The sequence below is a fragment of the Fragaria vesca genome, linkage group LG6 (assembly GCF_000184155.1).
Source record: "Fragaria vesca subsp. vesca linkage group LG6, FraVesHawaii_1.0, whole genome shotgun sequence".
NCBI lineage: Eukaryota > Viridiplantae > Streptophyta > Magnoliopsida > Rosales > Rosaceae > Fragaria > Fragaria vesca.
Window position 1 is genome coordinate 17,403,082 of NC_020496.1, and position 23,420 is coordinate 17,426,501.

The following is a 23,420-nucleotide window of genomic DNA, read 5'->3' on the forward strand; positions in this document are numbered from 1 at the left end:
GGCTATAGATGTTTTATTTTTTTATTACAAACTTTAGCCGACGAATATTTTAAATTATTCGTCGGCTAAAGTTGGAGAAATAACCGACGACATGTTTTTCGTCGGTTAAACTCTAGACTATAGCCGACGAATACCTTAAATTCTTTGTCGGCTAAAGTTTGGGCAGATAACCGACAACATTTTTTTCGTCGGCTAAAGTCTGGACTATAGCCGACGACATTTTTTTCGTCGGCTAAACTCTGGACTATAGCCGACGACTTCTACATGTGTCGTCGGCTAAAGTCACCACAGACGACCTTTTCCCGACGAAATCTTAGCCGACGAAAGGTCGTCGGCTAAGATCTTAGCCGACGAATTAAGCTGACAGGCCGACGAATTTTCGTCGGCTAAAGTGCTTGTCCTGGTAGTGATCCAAAATAGACAAAGAATCAATTTTGAGCCGCAACCCTAACAAAATTCATGCCTTGTGGAGAAATTTAACGACTCTTTTGCTTTCATTATTATTAATAGTAATACCGTAAACGAAACATTTTTTTTCTAGTTAAAAAAGTAATTGATCAACTTGAAGAAAAGCTTTAAACAACGTACAAAAGCATTTTGTTTTGAGTTAGTGACGATTAATTTGATATTACTCTGACTAATCCATCTTGAGCTGATAAGTAAGTAATTATGAGGAATACTGAAAGTACGTACTGGAGTTAAAACCTCTGAAAAACCTCTCTATAAATAAGACTCATCCAAAACTGAACCTTCAAAAACAACCATATATATTCATATATTACACTCTCTTTTCTGTGCCATCCAAGTTTGGAAACTTCAGAAGCCAATGGGTTCACTTCGCCGGCATCATACATTTTCTTCCATCACTCCCCAATTTTTCCAAATAATTTTGGACGACACTTCTAGAGATATCAAAGTTGTAAGTTCGTCTCTTCCTCTTGGCATGCATTTAATTTGTTCAATTGTTCATCAAAATCATTATATATCGATCGCATGATTCATTTGTTTCTACCCAAAGTAAAAGATCTTATGTATGTCCGAATGAAAATGTTCTTTTCTTTAGCTAGCTTGACGTACTTGTTTTGTCCAGAGAATTCCAAAGAAATTTGTCATGAAATACGGACAAGATGTATCAAATTCAGCTTGTCTTAAGCTTCCGAGCGGTGCTGAATGGGAAGTGGAACTGACAACGTGCAACGACAAGGTTTGGTTTGAAAAGGGTTGGCCAGAGTTCTCTAAGTTCTGCTCTACGGTGACTTCCTAGTTTTCAGATATGAAGGGAATTCTATATTCCTAGTTTGCATCTTTGATAGAAATGCCACAGAAATTGATCATCCCATAACAAAAATGCTCGGGATGGAAGAGATGGATCATGAAGATGAAGAAGATGGTGATATATCTACTGAAATCCTGGAGGATTCTCCACCCCGCCGCCCGGTAAAGAGGGACAAATCTCTATTACCATGTCCTCCATCATACAAAAAAATGAGAACAAGTTAGAGAGGTAAAGCAGCCGATACGATGTTTGAAAATGATGTCGGAGGCTCATCTACGACACGAAACTGCTCAGAGAGAACACTTGAGGATCTTGTGGAGTTTGAATCACTGAATAAAAGTGAAAAGACTCGAGCTCGTTTGAATGCTGATGCTTTTATATCTGACTAGGCTCACTTCAAGGTTGTCATGCAACCTTCATATGTTCAACACAATTATTTGGTCAGAAAGCTTATAGAATTATAAATTAACGTACATACGTACTCTCCGAAATGTTTCCATGATTTCATCTTACTTTTTCAGAGTTTTCCAGCAGAGTTCCTCAAGAAAAATCAAATTAAGGATGCTGCTAATGTCATCCTTCGGGTTTCAAATGGAAAAACTTGGTATGTGAAGTTCAAATACGAAAAATCTAAAGCCATACTCCAGCATGGTTGGCTTGCATTTGTAAAGGATAATTGTCTAAAAGTTGGTGATGTGTGTGTCTTTGTCTTGGTTAAGGACATTAATCTTTTATTTCAAGTTGAATTTTTCAGAGCTACAAGCTGCTTCCCGCGGTCGGTGCTTCCAGGTAATTCTAGTACACAATAACTCGACATCTACATAACTTGCGCTAATGATCGATTTTGGTGACATGGGAAGCTATGCAGTTATTGAGCTCCATATCTGCAGAACTTGCAGTTATGTTTTCAATTTTCTCGAGTGGCAGGGCATGGTAGAGGAGCAGCTACACAAGTTGGAAATAATATAACCTCAATCAAAGTCGAACCGGATTGCAGCATGAATGGTGGTATCACTGGTATGGCTTCTATTAATCCTTCTCCTCTTGATATTGGTAAGCCTATAATATGAATATGAAGTACATCATTTCCTAAAATCAGAGTTACGGATTATATTTGATAATCAATCGTCGGATTCAACTGTTACTGTAGGAGGCAGGAACAAAAGATCAGAAACTAGTGGGGAAGCTGCTAAAAGGCGTTGCTCGTCTTTGAGGGTTCCAAGTGTTAATAATGTTGAAGCTGCCAACAAGTTCTTTCCAAACAATCCCTTCTTCAAAGTCTCTCTTCGGGCTTATAACATAGAGCGCGCAAATGTGGTAAATCCAGTCATCGGCAACCTATTCATACACTCTATGATCAGTACTACTTACAAATATTCATTTTTTTTTATGCAGTGTACCAGCTAGTTTTATCAAGAGTTGCATAGAGGGACGACTGGAGAAACAAAGAGTGATGCTTCAGGTTGAAAATACATTGTGGCCTGTGAATTTGAACCCTCATTCTAAAATATCTGGCTTACTGTGTAGAGGTTGATTGCATTTGCCAGGGAACATGATTTGAAAAAAGGTGATGTTTGTGTATTTGAGCTTTTGGAGAAGAAAGCCAATAATATTAACTGAAAGTTCACATTTTCAGATGTGATTAGGACTAAAACTAGGACTAGTGTCCTTTTGAAGAGTTCAATAATCACATTTTGGTATCTTGTAGTTCATTATGGGGAAATTAGTTGCTATTGTTGTTCAACGTTCATGAACAACATGGTCATGTTATAACATGAGCATGATTTTATGTTGGAAAATGATTGTTGGCCACAATGAGGCTTACTATTTGCATTCAGAACAACCAAATTTTTATACGTGAAACTCACCTCACATTTCTTAACCACCGAGTCACTCACTGCAAATGACCTAGTCAATAGTCACCTAATGACTTTTATCTAGTTGGGTGTGCTCCAGACCGGAGGCCATCAAAATGGTCAAACACTGTGCTGCAATACATAGTTGAAGCATTTCACATGTGGTGATCGATTTATCAACTTCTAGGTCTAGCTAGGAATTGTCAAAAAAAAAAAAAAACTCACATTTTTTTTTGTTGATGTACAAGTTAAACTAACTAAACACAATGTCAGCTCAAATTTGACCTCGTTTTGACGTTTTTTGCTGTTATTGTGTTGGCTGAAAAAGGCCCGAAATTCGAACAATTTTTGCAATAGGCATTGTTGGCTCATATAACATGTCCAATAACAATTGATCAACCCTTCAAATGATTCAAATTTTTCACAAACAAGTGAGTAGAAACCAAAGTTTGAACAAGTCATATCGAACTTGACATTGTTCGTTTGAGCTCAGTCATTGCTTCCAAATCGAACTCAAATCCAACGGCTCCAATTCCACACCTTCCCCTGTACCCACACACATCATATCTTAGCCACTCACCTGGACTTTATAAATCTCCGCAAAACCCCAAAAACCCCAGAGAGAGCACAGAGAGAGAGAGAGAGAGACCCAAGTGCACCCAAAAAGCGCGCGAAATGCCAGAGCTACCGGAGGTGGAGGCGGCCCGGAGGGCCATACAGGACAACTGCGTCGGGAAGAAGATCACGAAAGCGATCGTCGCCGACGACTCCAAAGTCATCGACGGAGTCTCGCGCGCGGACTTCGAGGCATCGCTATTGGGGAAGACCATCATCTCCGCCCACCGTAAGGGCAAGAACATGTGGCTCCAACTCGACTCCCCTCCTTTCCCTTCCTTCCAATTCGGTGCCGTTTCGACTCTTCCTATTGTTAGTTTCCACAATGTACTAGTTAGAATTTTCACATTCCAATTTTGTTGATTTTGTTGTGTAGGGATGGCGGGTGCGGTGTATATTAAAGGGGTTGCGGTCACCAAATACAAGAGGTAGCCCGGCACAACGAAACTGATGTAAATGGTTGATTTTTTAGTAGGCTTTGATGTTGTTGGTTGGTTTTGATTGTGATAATGTTGAGTAATGGTTGCAGATCTGCTGTTAAGGACACTGATGAGTGGCCGTCCAAATACTCCAAGGTTTTTGTCCAAGTAAGCAACATTTGCGAATCGCTGTTTTCGCATCCATGAGGGTATTTCAATTTTGGAAATTGTATTGTATAGCAATAATTTCATCAGATAAGGGTTTATAATGATTGAAGTTGAAAGGAGTTCTGCATTGCAAATATATCGTTACAATCATTGCACAAAGTTTTTGGGTTATGAGATGTTTCATACTAGTCCTGTTAGAATAACAGTCACTCTTTCAAGGGTATCTTTCTTTAAGACGTATTTGTGCTTAGTTATCTCATATGAGAATGTGGAAAATAGCATAATGTGTTCTGATTTAGGGTCAGTCGTCGAGTAAATGGTGAACGGTAGGATGTTTATGAATGATTTCCAGCCAATATGTTTTGCTTTTTAATTGATAACTATTTGAATACTCCTTGGGCAGCTGGATGACGGTCTGGAGTTCTCATTCACTGACAAAAGGCGATTTGCAAAAGTGCGCCTGCTCAAAGATGTATGTAACTTCCATCTAAAACAGTTGAGCTTTCCTTTTTCTCTTTTTGAGGTGGAATATAATGAACTTATGTGTTCTAATGTGTTGATACCTAGCCAACTTCTGTGCCCCCCATATCTGAGCTTGGGCCTGATGCTCTCTTGGAGCCAATGACTGTCGATGTACTATTTGCATCATTAAGCAAGAAGAAAATATCAATTAAGGCTCTATTGCTTGATCAGGTTAGCACATCATAGTTCTTTCTCTTGAGCAAGAAGCAAATTCATGTGTTGAGTCAATGATCTCATTTAACTTAAATACAAACCTTTAATCAGTCTAGTACTATGAGTGATCATGTTGATGTGTAAACTATTGTTTATAGATATAACCTCCTCTTGTTTTATTTGTTTGCAGAGCTTTATATCAGGAATTGGCAATTGGGTTGCTGATGAAGTACTATACCAAGTGAGTGGTTTTCATACTTTATATCATTAGTTTTTTTCAAATTCCATTTATGGTTGAGATGATTTTGTACTATCATATCAACCGAAAGAGGATTGAGCTTGAGATAGGGGGTGGAGTTATAGACTCAGAAAAGGGATGAGTTGCTAGTTAAGATAAACAAAGAATTTTGTTGGCTTTTTGTATGTACTTGAGAGGACGTGATATTAATGAGTTGATCGGGAGATGCATTTATGATCTAGATTTACAAGGGCTGGATGATTAGGGACAACGGTTTTTGAACCCTTTATGTGTTACAAACTCATTGTCTGATGTGAACAGCTTACCCTACGAGTGAGATAATAAGTGCTTAGTATATTATTGGTCAGCAAATGGGATTAAGTAATTTGAATGGAATCTGTCTTGCTTATTCATTAGATTGATCCTTACTATCCCATTCTTGGAGGAATGGTAAAAAGCTCAAGAGGAACATTTGTATTTCATGTTCAAGCGTACAATTCAAAATAGCAGTTATATGAGCTGACATGACTATTGTATGTATGATCTATGGCTTTCTGGATGTATATGGAGTTGTCATTTACATTTTTTAGTGTCCAAAGTATGAAATAAATTATCCTTTATAAAGTATCTACTGTATTTCCTAGAATTATGGAATCATTAAACTTGTGTTGTAATGGGACTGAACAAAATGGTAGAGATTTTTAATGCATGGAAATCTGTATGTTTGGTCCATCTCAGATAAGGAAGTCAAGATAAGGAACATTATCTAAACTGCATTTTTACTATGAATATAAAACAAGGATTTTTCATTTTTGCTTTTCATTTTTAGAAAAATAATCAAAGGATTTTGGTTTGACCCCATTAGCCGTAGTCTTAAGCTTTGCCCAATCCAGCTTTGCTTCTTGGGGTTTTAAAAGCGTAGTAATTTCATTTCATTTCATACATATCGTAATTGTTTAGTTTACATTTGTTGCTGATTGTTTCAGTTAGATGCTCTAAATGTTTTGGATATCTAGTTTGTACGTCTAGATTTTGTTTGCTGGTGGAGCTTTAGTTATCATTTTGTTTCTTGCAGGCAAGAATTCATCCGGAGCAAAGTTCTGCCACCCTGTCCAAAGAATGTGTCGAAGCTTTACACAAAAGCATCAAAGAGGTCAGAGATTCAACTCTGATAATTTGTCTTTTGGACGTAAATATGCACTCTTCATTGCAAATATAGATTATAGAGTAATGTACCTGAAGGCATGGGCGTAGCTACTATAGACCAGATGGGTCAAGTGACTCTTTTCAATTTTTCAAAGCTGTTATTCTAGGTTAAATATTTGGATTTTCAAAGAACAATACTATATAATACCTCATTTGACCCTTCTGAGAAGGAAACAAAATTATCTGGCCCATTCCACAATAATTGGTCATCCGTAATTAACCTAGAATATTTCTCTTCCCTTTTATTTTTGTCTCTCTTATTTATCTTCCCCATTAGCCCTTTCTTTTATCTTTTGCTGAGCCTTTTTCACTTTTTTCACCGGATTTTTTATTTTCTAAGTTTTGCAGACTAGTCTTTGATTCAATTTTCTTTTGACCATCCCAAGTAAAATTCCTAGCTACCCCACTGCCTGTAGGTTATTGAATATGCGGTTCAAGTTGACGCTGAATCTATCCACTTCCCCTGTGAATGGTTGTTTCATTTTCGTTGGGGCAAAAGGGCTGGAAAAATTAATGGTAAGAAATTGGTGATATATGTGTGGCTTTTGTTTTACAGGTCATTGAAAAATCAGTTGAAGTTGGAGCAGATAGTGATCAATTTCCTAGTAATTGGATTTTTCATTCCCGTGAAAAGAAACCGGGAAATGTGTTGGTTGATGGTTTGGTTCTTGACCCCTTATTCATGCAAGCTTTTATTTAAGCACAATTTAACCTTCCTTTAAGTAACATCTCGGATATGACTTATATTTTCGTGTAATGCAGGGAAGAAAATTGATTTTATCACAGTTGGTGGCAGGGTAAGTCATTTTGAGAGTCCCTCTTCTATTGTTATTGTGGCCATTCTAAGTTTGAATCTTTTAAATGTGCTCCTCTTTGTTTTTCTAGACTTCAGCGTTTGTACCAGAGCTTCAGAAGTTAACTGGAAATCAAGCTGCCAATGCAGAAAGTAAAAGAACTAGTAAGCGTGTAGATGATGTTGATGAAGAAGCAAGTGATAAAGAAGTCAAGGGAACTGCCAAATCTAGGAAAGGGAGGAAGCCTGGAGGTCAGGCCAAGAGGTCTACAGTGAAAAGAAAATCAAAAGGCAGTGATGAAGACAATGACAATGATGATTCCACTGATGATGTCGATCATGATGACAATGATGATTCTGCTGATGAAGATATGAAGAACAGAACAAGAAAGGTGACAACTAATAAGCAATCCAAAGCAGAGATGACATCTAAGAAAAAGAAGCAGACCAGTCAAAATGCCAAACCTAAGAAGAGAGCGAAGTAGATTCTGACTTTAGTTCGTAGCCCAGTCATGTGTTTCTGAGGGGAAATGGGTGCAGGACGGCATTCAGGTTTGATAACTCAGTTAGTAGTAAGCAGTTTTTGATATGTAACTGGGCTTAATTCTAACTATGTGGATAAACTAATGACTTCCATCATGTATTATATGCTAAACTGTGGTCGGAAATATGAAATTATCTCTTTTCTTTGAAGTTCCACCTAAAAGAGGGGCTTTCAACTAATGTTTGAGTGTGTTGCAGCAGAATGAAATATCTTACTGGACTAATCAAAGATCATAACCCCAAAAAGAAGAAATTATGAAATTATCTGCAACAGGTGCAACAGGTCAACTTTATCTTGTTAGGATTCAGTTTTTCGCATACATAAAATGCTTGGGATAGCACCTCTCGAAATGATTGCAATTCCCTATTTGACCACGTTAACCACCAGCTATGGTTTGCTCTTCGCTTTTGAGCAAGTCATAGATTTCTTCAGAAAATTGATGGACAGGTGGAGCTCTAATAGTCTACAGGTGTTTATTTTCTTCAACCAGCGAAATTGTGTGGTGAATTTGGATGTGGTTGAAGGATGCAGCAGAGGTGGAGAAGGCGTTGTGGATTTGGGTTGTTTGGAGGCGAAGATCAAAGAGGATTAAAGAAGAAGAAGAAGAAGAAGAGGAGGAGGCTATGAGGAACTGAATCAAGTTTACATGTACTTTTATAAGCAGGTCTTTGTGTTTATGGTAATATGAATGGATATACAAAAACTGACATGTTACATGAGAAGTCTAATTTCACTCATTTGTTTTGCATGACAAGTTTGTATTCCATGATCCAGTTGGTAAAGCTAGAACTCAAGTAGTCTAATATGTAATTCTCATATATATAATAAATCAAACATTTTGATCATTTAGTATATATGAGAATGAAAAGTTCCTATTTAACCATATTTAATTTGCAGATTATAGGTGTGAGGTTAAGATGATGATTTGTTCTCAGGTATGGCATACAACTATACAAGTGCTGCCTTGAGAAAACGATATATTGAGTGGCTTTACAGCCCCAAAAAGAATCTCATGGACTAAACTGCGTTTGGATATATGAAATTCAACTGTTCACTTGCACATATGAGAGGGGATTCAACTGATGAGGTTGTGGTGAGTTACAGTTGAAGCAAATAAGTTACTGCACATTCAAATACAAAGGGTGACAAAAATTACATAACCACCTGAAGAGAACAGATGAAATTCTTGTACTGATGCACAATTTGTGGACCACTGATATATAATCTCATACTGATACACAATTTGTGGAAATGTATAGAAAATTATTCACTATGATATACACAAAGTAGGACTAAATATTCACACATCAATTGACAAGGAATTTCTTAGGATCTTCTTTGTAGTTTAAGTAATCCTCTATAGTCATGCAGCTGTTTTACTGAAATGAAATGAAAGAGGTATGAAAAAATTTAAAGGTAAACTCTGTTGGTACTGTGTAGTATAATCAAGTAGGTGATATTTTTAGGGAGAAATCTTTACATACCTTTCAGCAACGATGATACCGATTTCCAGATTAGATGTCGATTCGTGCATTGAACTTAAAAGAACACTCTTAGAGCAGTAACAACTCTCTCAGGCCTGTTGTAATTGTTCAATACTTGATTAGGAAGAAAGAAAGGGGTAAAAACTAAAAAGTTGTAATGCACTTGATTTAAAAGAAAGTTATTTACCAGTCCTCCTGTGGCATATGCCCGGCACCTTCTATCAACTTAAGGTTGACAACAGAGGGGTTTGCTTTCTTAAACTCCTCTGCCACAGATTGAGGTAGATACTTGTCTGAAATTCCCCATGCAACAAGAGTTGGTACATCCCATCTAAAGTCCACACGTGATTTATTATTTACAAATCATCAGCAGAAGTACACGAATAAAGTATAAAAGATGAAGTTAGAACATTATACAAATCTGTGTTTCTTTGACCATGATGTGGACCATTATCAAATTCATATCAGACCAACAACCCTAATTCCTGTTTTTCATGATGTTAATTACTAATGATACAGTTAAAAGATTGTATGGATTGATCATAGTCTTTCTTGGTCTAGAGACTTCAACTACAGGTGAAACTGAGGTGTGGCTTATGATACTTCATATAGACTGCTTGGTTGAACAACATTATATATGCTCCCATGGAGTCCATTATACATGTTCTACCTAGCGGAGATAGTCATTATAGCACAGAAAGTTTCCAGATGCAATAAAAATGACAAGTTTGACTGCCATAAAAGAAGTTTGTGAAAAGAAGATCAAATTGTCATTTTAAATAGGATTAACCAATTATCTTTGAAATTGTAAGTGTATGCAATGAACAGGGACAGAGTGAACATATTTATATTCATATCTCAGTAAAGCTCTACCTTCCAGATGCAAAGCCAGATGCTATTTGGCTCAGGATGCTTCGGAAATCAGCTTTCCTTGCAGCTTCAAGTATAGCTGAAACATCAAGAATGGTTTTTATGGTCAAGAGAGTTATAATTCAGGTCATGCTCAAAATTGAACTTTTAATGAATACGATGTTAAGAACTGAAGACACCTATTATTTATTTACAATTTATGTGGCAAAGATTATCTTCCTTTTACTTTAAAACTCTAGTTATAAACATAGAGATGCAGTATATTTGCTTGTAGCCTCTAATGGATTATGTCTAATGTTGGGACAGTCTACTGTGTGTATAGATCAGTCATATTGCACAACCAATATATTATGCGCTTGGACTAATAAGGATTCATTATATGTACATGGTTAGCCCTCACCAAGCACCTAATTAAAGATATTATGTGGTGCTAGAACAGGATTAAGTATAAGATGCCTCCCTGAAGTGATGTTGCAATAGAGCTTAATAATATGATAAAGACGAATCAAAATAACACTCAAAGCAGTTTCATTTTGCTCTTACCATAATCTAGATGTCAAATATACCAGGGCATGATAAGTTAATAACATGTTAACCTACACTCTTGACAGTTTTGTGAGTAATAATTGTGTCAAAAGAAGAAACAAAGCACAAACCAAATCCAGGGCCACTGCTTGATAGATATGGTAAACGATACACATCAGCCTTTTCCAGCTTCAACGCGTAACTGTGAAAGAATAGATACTTTTATAAGACCTTGGAAATCTCAATAGATATGAAGGCAAACAGTCATAGATCGAGAGCTATCAATGATGTTGATTTTTCTAATCTAACAGTACAACTGCAAGATTGATCTTCCTAGAAAACTCAATTCTTGAAAAAAAAAATAAAAAAAATACACATGCCTATTAAGCTACTGATGCTTTGGATAATTTTGCTACACCCTGGAAAATCTGCATATTTTGAAGCCTAAATATTTTGATATCTTCTTTCATCTGACACAAGGACTAATAACATGTACTAGCATCGATCTCCAAGCATCCTCACGTTAGCTTTTGCCAAATGTTGCTTTACAGTCCAATTACACACTGATAGTAGTGTGTTAGTGGACAAGAAAGAGAAAGATAGCACTAAATTTAAAAGGTTGTTGTGAAGTTATATCTAATGTGCATACACAGAACTGGATAAAAGAACTAGATACGTACGCGCTACCTGCTTCAATAAAGCGCTCAGCCATAATAGCATTCTGGCATGTAAACTCACCAAGTAGAGGAAACCTGAAAAGAAACAGAAGGAAATTTGACAATTGCGCCAGAAACAAAACTACACAAAAAACTTGTCAAGACTCAAGGGTCAAGACTGGAGAGGCTAATAACCTACTTATTAGTTGGGTCATTTGTTTTTTTTTTTTCAAATCTCAAGTATCAAGAACAAACCTTAGTTGTTTAAATAGTCCTGGAAGAGGAGATGACACAGTGAGTGGACTATTTAGAATTGCAAGCTTTTGTAATCTGCTAGGATTTTTTATGGCCCAGGTCAATCCATATGAACCTACAAGAAATCCCTTGAAGCAGAGAACAAAAGCATGTAAGGTGCATAATTTAAGTAGCCCATAACACAGACTTTATTATAGCTTGACTAGACTTTACTGAACTCTTTTGGACCAGAATATCTTTCATCACAAACACCACTCCAATAGCTTGTCTTCTACAAGTGTTCAAACCTGAACAACTAGATAGAAAGGAGAAGTGACCCCCAACACATCTAGTAATCTGTCAAATTCATCGTGGAACTCCTTTTCTGTAGTGAAAACATAAATCTTGTTTAGAAAAGAATACACATTATAGACACCGCAAATGAAAGTACGAGGTTATAAGTACATCATAAAGAGAAACAAACCTGTGTAGTCAAAATCGTATCCTGGCTGAGGCTTGTCACTAAAACCAAATCCTAGCCAATCAGGTGCAAAGCAGTGGAATCCAAGTTCGGACATCTACTCAAGGGCAAGTCAATGATTAACAAATTTAGAGTAATCAATTGAAAAATTAAGCAGTAAGCTCAAATTAAAGACTCATATCACATGAACATGAGGCAAAATAAGTGCTCTGAGGTCAACTGCTGCATAGTTTTCTAAACCTTATGTCCTAACACAAAAGAAAAGAAAAGGCAATATGAAATGAATACAATTAACAGCCTGCTATACCTGAGACATGACATTTCTGTAGCTATAAGACTGAGTGGGAGCGCCATGAAGGAATACAATTGTTCCGCGTTGGCTCTCAGCCGATCCTGCGAGGTGAAACTGAGTTTATAAAGCCATAAACATCATAAAAGAGAAACTAATACATGTAGTTGATTGCAGGGAAAGGTTTACCAGTTTCTCTCACGAACCATACATGCTCCCCCGACCTGATGTATTTTCCATAATCCCTCCCCTTTTCTTCTATTCTCTAGAACCATAATCAAAAATTAAAAATACCAATGAATAGAGTAAACATTTACAAATAAATATTAAATAATTGGTGGTGAAGGCTGAAGAATCTAAGATTGATTCCAAAGTAAACACTGATCCACCTAGTTCCCTTGTCAATGTTAAGAACATTCCTAGTAACTTTGGTAAGCACATTAGCTGTACTGAAAGTTCAATATAACAAGAACAAGAACGATACTCCACCAGAAATGATCATCACTTTAATTTGGGTCTTACGTTAAGCATTTGGCCGACATTGCCATCGTCTGCAGGGGTATCAGGGAGCTGAATGGCGGTGCGGCTTGAGGGGTTATCAGTGACGAACCCAAATGGGTTGAAGGCTGGCGAGTCTTGTTCTGTTTCTTTGTTCTTGGTTTGGTCTTGGTCTGAAGCGCTGGCTGTGACTCTTAACGATGATCTTCTAGTGGTTATGAGGCAGCTGGGCGTGTGGGATTTGGAGATGAGAGGAGAAGAGGGTGGGAGGAGGTTGAGAGGGAGAGAGAGCAGAGGAGGAGCAGCCCAAGCCATGTTCTGGTTGTGGCTGTTGGAGCTTGGAAGTTGAGAACCAACGGTTCAATCTATTACTGAGATTTTATTGTTTTTTTTTTTTCGATTAAAGGATTTTATTGTTTGATGCCCTTGAATGTGTACTTATTTTAAAGAGACTCCAAGAATCCATTTTTGCCCATGCTTGATCTTTGTCTAGGAGCATAGCTACAAAATAAAATTTCAATGGTTTGTTCTTTAAATTTCCATGACACCTAAACAAAAGCTGTCCAAAAAATCCTTTCTCAAACTAACATAAATTGATAAAAGGGCTTCATATAACATTATTCACAAAAAGAATAAAATCAAAGTTGAACGAAGAATTAGCTAGATGTAGAGGTATCATGTTGTCATTCACTCATTGAAAAAAGAACTCGATAATTCAACTATAAATGACCTATTAGTTTAGTCTTTTGAGAAAAAAACTTACTTATATTCAGCTTACATAGTTGTTAAAGTGATCAGACATTGTGCTACATAATGAGAGCATTTTACATACCCGAAGATCTTTATTAAAAAAGTAAAATGACAAGAAAGAACTTAAAAACTTATGACTTCTAAAAAGAAAAAAACTTAGAAACTTATGAAAATTATTAGAAAAAAAAACAAGTATTCTCTGATTTTAAAAACACGACATCATACTTTGGATTCAAAACTAAACAAGCCATCATTATGTCGTCACTTGTCAAACCATTTCACAAAATTCTGTATAAAGATTTAAAGATCTTTTGGTTTCAAAACTTTCAAAATTTATTTGCCACGTAAAGAAAATTCCTAAATTCAAATCCCGCAAAAGAATAAAATAACGAAAAAAAAGAAGAAGAATAAAATAACGAAAATGTTGAAAAGTTCCTCACTCACTTTGCAAATAAAAGAGAAATGAAGGGTCCAATTACAAAAATCTCCGGGCCCAGTGGGGAGGGTAAAGCTAGGGTCACCAAGCTTTGACACAAGGAGTGCCAAAACCTCTCTCTCTGCAAAACCATGACCGGCGACGATCCCACTTTTTCTCCGACCAACCGGGCCTTGTCTCTGAGCACCGACCTCCACATCACCGTAAGTCCCTCTCTTCTTATTCTCTCAGATTATATTGCTCAGAGTTTCAAGGTTGAGAAGATGAATTTATAATGAAATTTGAGTCTATTATTCTTCTGTATACAAATTTGAGATTTAATATTTACAATTAGAGAAATAGAGTTTACATTATTGGAAACTAGTGTTAAATTAATGTGATTGAGAAAAGAATAAAGAATTTCTAATAGTTAGTGATTCATGAAGCTTCTGATGAAACACAGGTCTGGATTTCTTTGTAAAATTTGAAATTAAGATATTTTATAGTTAAGCAAGTTAATAGAGGTGTCATATCGAAAGCCTCAGGTTTATTGAACTAGTGAATTTCCCTGAAGGAGTGTGATCAATTGGTGCATAGGAAGAAAATGGAGTGTGATCAATTGGCGCATAGGAAGAAAATAGAGGACTGCTAGGGAAACAATATTGATGGCTCTACACGCATCGTAGTTTTTCACAGGGTCAATAGTTGGGCAACTGAGCTACATTTGAAATAAAAACAAACTTATGGAGTGAAGAAGATTTAGACTGTGTTGTCGCTTGGTAGCAACAAAACAACATGCATGGTTGGTAGGCAGAGGCTATTGCTTGATGCATCTTTCTTATCCTACACTAATGCTGCTTGTCCTTAGAATATCTTAACAATTGAAGGATTGCTTACTATTTCAGATAGAGGAAGGTTCTCAAAACAGCGAGCAACTTCTGGAGGACGAAAATAATGACCTTGGGAATGATTGCGAGCAGTTGTTTGGGATTGAAGGGAATGAGCCTGAAAGTGAAAGAGATGATACAAGTGATCAGTTTTTTGAGATTGATAGCAATGACAATGAAAATGACAGGAGTGAGCTGAATGAGCAGCTGTTTGAAATTCAAGGCAATGACCATGAGATGAGCGGGAATGATGATACTGTAATTGATATTCAAAATGGCGGATCTCAAGAAAAGGTTTATCCCCAACCAGTTGTGGGTTTGGAGTTTGATTCATATGATGATGCTTACAATTATTATAATTGTTATGCCAAGGAACTTGGATTTGCCATCAGGGTGAAATCTTCATGGACAAAACGTAACAGCAAAGAAAAGCGGGGTGCAGTTCTATGTTGCAACTGTGAGGGTTTCAAAACAATGAAAGAAGCAAACAATCGCAAGAAAGAAACCAGAACTGGTTGTCCAGCAATGATAAGGTTGAGACTAGTGGAGTCTAACAGATGGAGGGTGGATGAAGTCAAGCTTGATCACAACCATTTATTCGATCATGAAAGAGCTCAGAACTCCAAGTCTCACAAGAAGATGGATTCTGGGGCTAAAAGAAAGATGGAGCCAACACTTGATGTTGAAGTACGCACTATCAAGTTATATCGGACACCTGGCACAGACATAGTTGGATATGGAAGCTCAAACTCCTATGAAGGAGAAAGTAACAACTATGTTGATGTATTCAAGAGATTGAAACTCAAACAAGGAGATGCAAGAGCAATTTACAAATATTTCAGTCGCGTACAGCTGACTGATCCTAATTTTTTCTATGTGTATGATCTCAGTGATGAAGGGAGTTTGAGGAATGTGTTTTGGATTGATTCTAGGTCGAGAGCTGCATACAGTTACTTCGGTGATGTAGTTGCATTTGACACCACATGCTTGTCAAACAATTATGAGATTCCACTCGTGGCATTTGTTGGAGTAAATCACCATGGGCAGACAATTTTGCTTGGTTGTGGTTTGCTTGCTGATGAGACACTGGAAACATATATATGGTTATTTAGGGCATGGCTTACTTGTATGTCTGGTCGCCCTCCACAGACTATCATCACAACCCAGTGCAAGGCCATTCACAGTGCTATTGTAGAGGTATTTCCTAGGGCTCATCATCGTCTTTGTACTTCACATGTTTTGCAAAGCATTCTTGAGAATATGGAAGCACTGCAAGACTATGAGGCATTTCAGATGATTTTGAGTAGAACTGTATACGACTCATTGAAAGTGGATGAGTTTGAATCAGGATGGGAAGATATGATCCAGAGATTTGGAATTAGGAATCATGAATATCTTCAAAGTTTGTATGAAGATCGTGAACGTTGGGGTCCAGCTTACTCAAAGGATACATGTTTTTCTGGAATGCCCGATTTTCAAAATGGTGAGTCCACAAGGCCATTTTTTGATGGTCATATTCATCAAAAAACTTCTTTTGAAGAGTTTTTCAAGGTTTATGATATAGTTTTGGAAAATAAGCGTCAGGAAGAAGCTCATAATGATGTAGAGTCCAGAGACTTGAACCCCATATTGAGAACGAGGTGCTATTATGAGTTGCAGCTCTCTAAATTCTACACAAAAGATGTATTCAGAAAGTTCCAGCATGAGGTTGCAATGATGTCTTCCTGTTTTAGCATTACTCAAGTTCATACAAATGGACCAATAGTGACATACATGATCAAAGAACGTGAAGGGGAGGAAATTTTGAGGGGTGTTAGGAACTTGGAAGTTATGTATGACAAAGCTGGAGCAGAAGTTCGTTGCATGTGCAGTTGCTTTAATTTAAATGGGTACCTATGCCGACATGCCTTATGTATCCTCAACTATAATGGTGTGGAAGAGATACCATTTCAGTATATCTTTTCACGATGGAGAAAAGACTTTAAGCGCTTGTATGTACCAGATCTTGGCTCCAATAATGTTGATATCACGAACCCAGTTCAGTGGTTTGATCATTTGTATAGAAGAGCAATGCAAGTTGTTCAGGAAGGGATGATTTCTCATGATCATTATATGGTATGTTGGCAGGCATTTAAAGAGTCTTTGAACAAGGTCCGTCTTGTAGCAGACAAGCAGGTATAGCTAATACCGATGTGTATATAAAGTTCCAAATTCCAATGCTCCTCACTGCAGTGGTGCTATTTGACTAGAGATCAATAAGCAAAGACAGGAGAGAGAGAAATGGTGTAGCGTTTATGAAATAGTGAACGAAGGAAGACAAATGCATACCAAGAATTCAGAGAGTAGGATCTCCTCCAGTTACTATGTCAGAATCAGGTTCAAGCTATTCATGACAATCCAGTAATAAATTCTCCTTCGAGCATTTACAAACAAGTAAGATTTACTGTAAACTTAATACATGTATAATAATTTCGTTCTAGGAATTTAGAGATCAATAGTTGGAGAACATAACCATGCAAACCAAATGTACGCGTTCTTAGATGATGAATGGATAACTTGATTGGGAAGAATTGGTAGCGGCAGTTGATCATACTTGTCTGTTGCTGTAATTGTCTTGTCGAGCTTCATTTTCTATGTACACCTAGTTCACTTTGTGCTTTTATGATCAATTGATCAAATCAATAAAGCTGTTTGTTTTCACTAACACAACAATAATAACAATAATAAAAATTTCCGGCATGTTGAACGGTTATGGCTTTAGCTATCTCTATGGCTCATTCATAAACTCTCCCCGCTCTCTTCCTTGTCAATAGGAAGAATTAAGGTTGGAAACCCCCGATTGTAGCTCTGAATTTGACAAAAAAATATCACGTCAGGGTCTTTTGTTGTTGTTGTTGTTTTGCCTTACCTTTCTGTAAATTAAGCTCTGTTGCTCAGAAGACTTTATTTTAGACTTAAATTTCTTGAAGTCAATCTAATGTTTTCATCATACTTTAGTGTTGCTGTTATGTTACGTGGTTTTTGTTTAGTGCTCTTTAAAGAAATCAAGGCCAGCCCCTAGTTTATGTTGGTCTGTAAGTCACTTGATGTTGTATTTGTGGGACTGGCTTGGTGTATAAGTTATATTAATAAAGGTTTCTTGTTCGCTCGATCATCTAATTCGGCTTGTTTTAGATTGGCTTGTGCTTTCAGAACTTATCCAGAATATGATGTTCCCCGATCTAGGAAAACCAAAAGCTGGAAACCCCCACTGGAGCTCCTTTCGAGTGTTTATTCTTGACCACTTTTACCTCCATCTTCTTGATGAAAATTATCATGACTGACAATGAAGTAGTATTATTTGTTTCCAATCCTTTTTTATTTCCTTTTTATTTGTGGATAATTGTCAACATCAAATTGTTTAGTACAACAACTTATTTTGTTTTTGGATTTTCTTGCAGCGTATTTTAGTGATGTCTGAGTATTTGGTTTAGTGTAGTCATTTATGCACTGCTTTCCTTTTTTTTCTTTTTTCTCCTGCAGATCACTTGGGCACATGCAAGAAGATAATTGTCAGTGAATGGTATAGAGGGATATAATCTGCCCCCAAGAGCAAGTTTTTACAGATTCGACGTTTTTTTAGTTGCATTGATGTTAATTCAACGGTAATCTCTTATCTTCTATTGTAAGGAGTGTTTAGTCAATGAGTCCTAACTTGGGCGTGCATAATTTTTTGCATGCAGTGCTTATTATGCCCTTTTTTTTTTAATTATTATTCTTCTTGATAAGTAGCAATGTACTCTTCAATTCATTATGTGCATACAACTTGTATAATTTTCATATGAAACGAGAAAATGAAACAAGCAATTCATCTAGAAGGATCACTATTTAGAGCGTTTGCACCCGTTAGACGAGCAATTGTTGATTTGTCAATTGAATTGTCCTTGTTAATTCACTATTTATCTGAAATTGGCAATTGGCAATTGTCTATTCTTTGTCAATACATCAGTTGAAGGCAATTTGCTTGCTAATCTACTGTTATTTTACTATTGAAATAAAGCTGTTGGAAACTGACATGGGTGTGCAATGTGGGCCCTAACAAATTGCCAACTGATTTGATGGTCAAAAATTGACAACTGAATTGGCATGACAATTTTTGTAATGTGGGCCCTAACAAATTGCCTGGGCAATTTCGAACCGGTGCATTGCTATATTTGAAGAAAGTTGATGGGTCTCATCAATTAGCTACCGAATCACATCATCGGTGCAATGCTCTTAGAGCAGGAACAACTAGCATAGTGGACAACTTTGAATCAGTACACTGGATTGCTATATTCATGTTCATGTGTTCTTTTGTAATGATCTGTGGATTTCTTGAGTCAAGGATTTGATAGCGTCTATGAAGATATTTCGAACTTGTTAACAGTCCTGGAAAACCTTCAGGTTGCTCTTACTTACAGACAGAAAAAATAAGTTTGCCTTTCAAGTGTCGACCTTTTCAAGTTTGCTCCTTTTTTTTTGCCCATTATGTTTCCCATATCGTCAGGTACTCAGGTTTGAGTCCAATTTTCTGTAATCTTATCCAAACTTCTTGTCAAGCTCAATTATTATCGATTACTAATGATCAGAGTAACAATATCTAAAATAGGAACGAGGGAATGCAATAGCACACAAATGGAAGGGAAGGGAAAAACACATGAATTTAGTAATAAAACTCTCTTTAATTAGCAACATAGTTACTTTCATAAAAAAAAGCAACATAGTTTTGAACAAACATTACAGAACAAAGCATGATTTTTTTTGGGTGGTACATGCTATATGAATATGTCATTAACACCACATGAAATTACAAACATTGTTTATCTAACTTGAAGAAATTGAAATTACAAAAACTATTTCTTTGAAATGGACATTATCAGTGGGGAGCTGGTGCTGAGGTTGGACTTGCAACAGAATGGCGATCTGATATTGGTACAGTGACCTTGGCATGAAGCTTTTGTCCTGCTTGGCAGTGGTCTGGTTCCTTGAGAGTCATAGCATACCAGTCTGGCTCGAAATTTCTTCCGCAGATGAAGTAATAGTCGCCAGGTTTGTCAAGAGGGATAGAATCAAGTCCGGCAGCATAGAGTGCTAGAGGAGACTTTGCGTTGCAAGACTGGTAATCTTCTCCATTCACTTCCATCAAGTTATGATATTCCTTGTCGTAAACGAAAAGTAGAGTGTCTCCGACGTGAAACTCTTTTGTGGAAGCCCAGTTCTTGTAATCACCAAAAATGCTCCACCCAGTTGAGTCGCCTACTTTATGAACAACTCCACCATGAACAGCTTCAGATGGGGCAGCACCCGAACAAACGCCCACACAAGCCATTGCAACAAAGATAATCATTATGGTGTTTCTCAAGGCCATTCTGAAAGAATAAGGAAACTAGTAGAGAGAAAAGGAGTGTGCAAGAAATTAATCAGTTGATTGTGAGCGTTCAAAGGTGTGGTACTGAAGATTTGAAAGAAGAATATATAACAGTATATATAGTACGTGCTTTAGCCTAAATGGGGACTGAGAAGGTTTCCAATCCTATAGCAACAAGGATTTCCAAACCAAACAAAAGAAGAGGATTATTAGATTAAAACATAGGCTTAGGTCGTACGTCCAAGAAATCAAACCAATCTTGCTCAGCCTCAGATCAAACTCGTTCTGGTCACACTATTTTATCCAACAAGGATTGCCTTACTTCCTTGCCTTGGCAGCTATATATCGTCAAAGTTACCTCCAACTAGCGAACAAAAATGGAGTCGAGTCCAGTTTTCTGGTGTAATAAATAGGTGCATACACTATTTCTCTAATTCTATTACTCCTATTTTTCCATTAGGAAAGAAATAAATCTAAAGCTTTATTCATCAGGCGCTCTTTCATTTCTGGAAATTGTCTTTGGCAAACTTGCAATGTACCAAACGGTTTCAGAAATTCATCCGTCTTGCAAAATTGACATCTCGTGCATCATTTATCCCTGTACAACATTGAGTCTTATATTCTATGCTTTTGAATTAATACCTTGCTAATCAGATTGAAAACAATCAACTTTGATTGCATCAGATTTTGTTTGTTCACTGGTTAGTTAGACTTTGTTAGTTTGTTAAGATGGAAACAGTCACCAGTTTGGACTACTTTAATACAAGCTAGTTATGCTCATCTTCATTGCAATTCAATCATTTCCAGCAAACCTCTTCGGTTCCATTATTCCTCTAATATCTTCATGACTCGATGTTCTCCACATGACTGTTACCTTTAACGAAATAATTCTTGTAGTTAAAAAGTGTGTCTCCATTAAAGTTTCATGTCAGCAATGGACCTAAACGGCCAAAAAGAAAGAAATAAGTTGCTTCTTCAGGACATTACTCAATTTAATAGTAACATATGCTCCAAATTACAACAAATCTCTTGAAGATTTTTAACTGAGTAGTAAATACACAATAGATTTATGATTAGTGATCAAACAACTTCATCAGGTGATTCTTAATCAGTAAATCACAGTTTGTCCTTGTATTCAATTACCATATGACGAATGTATGTCGTAACATCTAATTCTGTATTTGTAGATGGTACGTACATTCTTCATATGGTAGTTAAATACTAGACGCTATAGCATATGATAGAGCTGTGACCTCTCTATTTCATCAAAATAGACGCGCGGGAAGCCGGAAGCAGCCAACAAGGTTCTTCCTCCTCTAAACTCAAAAGGATTGATGTCACTGAAAGTTGTTTAGTGGCAAGGGTCTCCTAATAACTACAAGCGATACGGCGTCGGGACATATGAAACAGAGATCGAGGCAGCTATAGCATATGATAGAGCTGCACTCAAGATGCCGGGAGCTCATTCCCTCAACTTCCACCAGAGTAATTACACTATAGAAGAGATCGCATTCCAAAGTCAGCACTCAATTGAGGAAATTCTGAGTATGTTGCATGATAAAACGTACTCATTCATGCTTAGGAATTTTAATTTGCAGCACTCATCAAGTATTGGGTATCATGCAGAAACCTTCATGAAGGAACAAGGAAATTTGTATGAATGTGTTTTTCAGAAGGAACTGAGCCATATGGATGTTATCTTTTGGTAAATCATTGATTCGATATCACTCGATCTTCTCTTTTTTCGATAAAACTTTTGTGTTTAGGCTTTCTTCCCATAGATTTTGCTAGGATATGTATAAACTAGCGGTACACAATAAGAATTGATCATCATGAAAAGGGGTTTGAGATTTGAGTGGCTAACACACCATAAAAGTCTATACTTATATAGGCCTTGGCTGTTTGAAAATGTAAAGGGAAAATCCAAAATAATCCGACCAAATAGCAAAGATCATAAAGTTATATTTTATTGGCTATTTCATGACCCAAGTGCATGAAACATTTTTATTTTGTTTCTAAAATAGATGTTACCGTATTGCTCTTCTTCCAAGATAAAAATTTACAAATTGTGCCAATCCAGATGCATAGTTTTTACAAGGCCAAACCTTTAGTTTCTAAATTAACTGGATATGGGTACAGCTTTACTTCCTTAATAACCAATCTATTTTCACTGAGAAATCAATAATTCGACAATCAGCAAACAGAGAAGCAAAAAAAAAGAAAAAAAGAAAAAAGATTTGTACTATTCAAAAAAAAGAAGAAAAAAGAATGAAGCAAAACGAGATACATGTGTATACTAGGATATTATTCTTCTTGATCGATTCTTATTAAGTTTTGTACATAAAAAAGTATTATGCGAACCAATGAAAATATTACCAGACTGTTTTAGGATATATATTCTATATGTGTGTCTTGGTCTTATACCATCAGGATTGTAGTTAAAATAAGACTATGTATTCTTTATCATTACTATATTAATACTTTGTAATTCCCTATATAAAAGTATATAAAGGGCTCATATCAATGAATAAGATGATGATTCTTTATTCTCTTATTATCTCTCTTTGTCTCTACTGTTTATACTTTATCACGTTATCATGCACTTTGTTCTAACCCTGAACCCAATAGCCCACCATTTATTTTCCGAAACCCTAAAAAAAAAAAAACGTTTTTCGGCTCCTATGTCCGACCGCCGCCGCCGCCTGTTTTCTCGGTCTCCGTCTAACATCATCGACTGCCAATCCTTTGGCCGCTGCCCGCCGACGATTCTTGGTTTCCTCCGACTACAATTTTTGACTTCTTCAAGCGTTTGAAGTTTCGAAAGGTATGTTTTGAAACCCTAAACTTTTCCAAGTTCAATAACCCGGGAATGATAAAATCATTTTCTCCCACTACCAGGACAAGCACTTTAGCCGACGAAAAATTTTCGTCGGCCTGTCAGCTTAATTCGTCGGCTAAGATTTGGTCGGGAAAAGGTCGTCTGTGGTGACTTTAGCCGACGACGCATGTAGAAGTCGTCGGCTATAGACCAGAGTTTAGCCGACGAAAAAAATGTCGTCGGTTATCTTCCCAGACTTTAGCCGACGAAACATTTAAGGTATTCGTCGGCTATAGTCCTAGAGTTTAGCCGACGAAAAACATATCGTCGGTTTTTT

At 36.9% G+C, this 23,420-nt stretch overlaps 4 protein-coding genes across 4 annotated transcripts; 2 read left to right on the plus strand and 2 right to left on the minus strand.

Moving 5' to 3' along the window:
* The first annotated feature begins 3,761 nt into the window (after nt 1-3,761).
* On the plus strand, nt 3,762-7,731 carry LOC101292147 (formamidopyrimidine-DNA glycosylase-like). Its single transcript, XM_004305448.1, has 10 exons — nt 3,762-4,036; nt 4,124-4,175; nt 4,277-4,334; nt 4,738-4,806; nt 4,902-5,027; nt 5,200-5,250; nt 6,323-6,400; nt 7,010-7,112; nt 7,216-7,250; nt 7,339-7,731. The coding sequence occupies exons 1-10, from the start codon at nt 3,808-3,810 to the stop codon at nt 7,729-7,731; spliced, it is 1,194 nt and encodes a 397-aa protein (XP_004305496.1). The 5' UTR covers nt 3,762-3,807.
* A 1,598-nt stretch (nt 7,732-9,329) lies between these two features.
* LOC101314966 (haloalkane dehalogenase-like) lies at nt 9,330-13,151 on the minus strand. Its single transcript, XM_004303237.1, has 11 exons — nt 12,852-13,151; nt 12,519-12,594; nt 12,348-12,433; nt 12,044-12,137; nt 11,868-11,944; nt 11,581-11,708; nt 11,350-11,421; nt 10,801-10,871; nt 10,148-10,223; nt 9,462-9,605; nt 9,330-9,369 (listed from the first exon to the last, which is right to left on the minus strand). Exons 1-11 carry the CDS (start codon nt 13,140-13,142, stop codon nt 9,330-9,332), a joined length of 1,155 nt encoding a protein of 384 aa, XP_004303285.1. The 5' UTR covers nt 13,143-13,151.
* A 993-nt stretch (nt 13,152-14,144) lies between these two features.
* Nucleotides 14,145-17,383, plus strand: LOC101292441 (protein FAR1-RELATED SEQUENCE 8-like). The gene is made up of 2 exons (XM_004305449.1): nt 14,145-14,216; nt 14,898-17,383. Exons 1-2 carry the CDS (start codon nt 14,145-14,147, stop codon nt 17,058-17,060), a joined length of 2,235 nt encoding a protein of 744 aa, XP_004305497.1. The 3' UTR covers nt 17,061-17,383.
* Nucleotides 17,384-19,773: 2,390 nt separating this feature from the next.
* On the minus strand, nt 19,774-20,226 carry LOC101292732 (mavicyanin-like). The gene has a single exon (XM_004305450.1). The coding sequence runs from the start codon at nt 20,224-20,226 to the stop codon at nt 19,774-19,776; it is 453 nt and encodes a 150-aa protein (XP_004305498.1).
* Between the last annotated feature and the right edge of the window lie 3,194 nt (nt 20,227-23,420).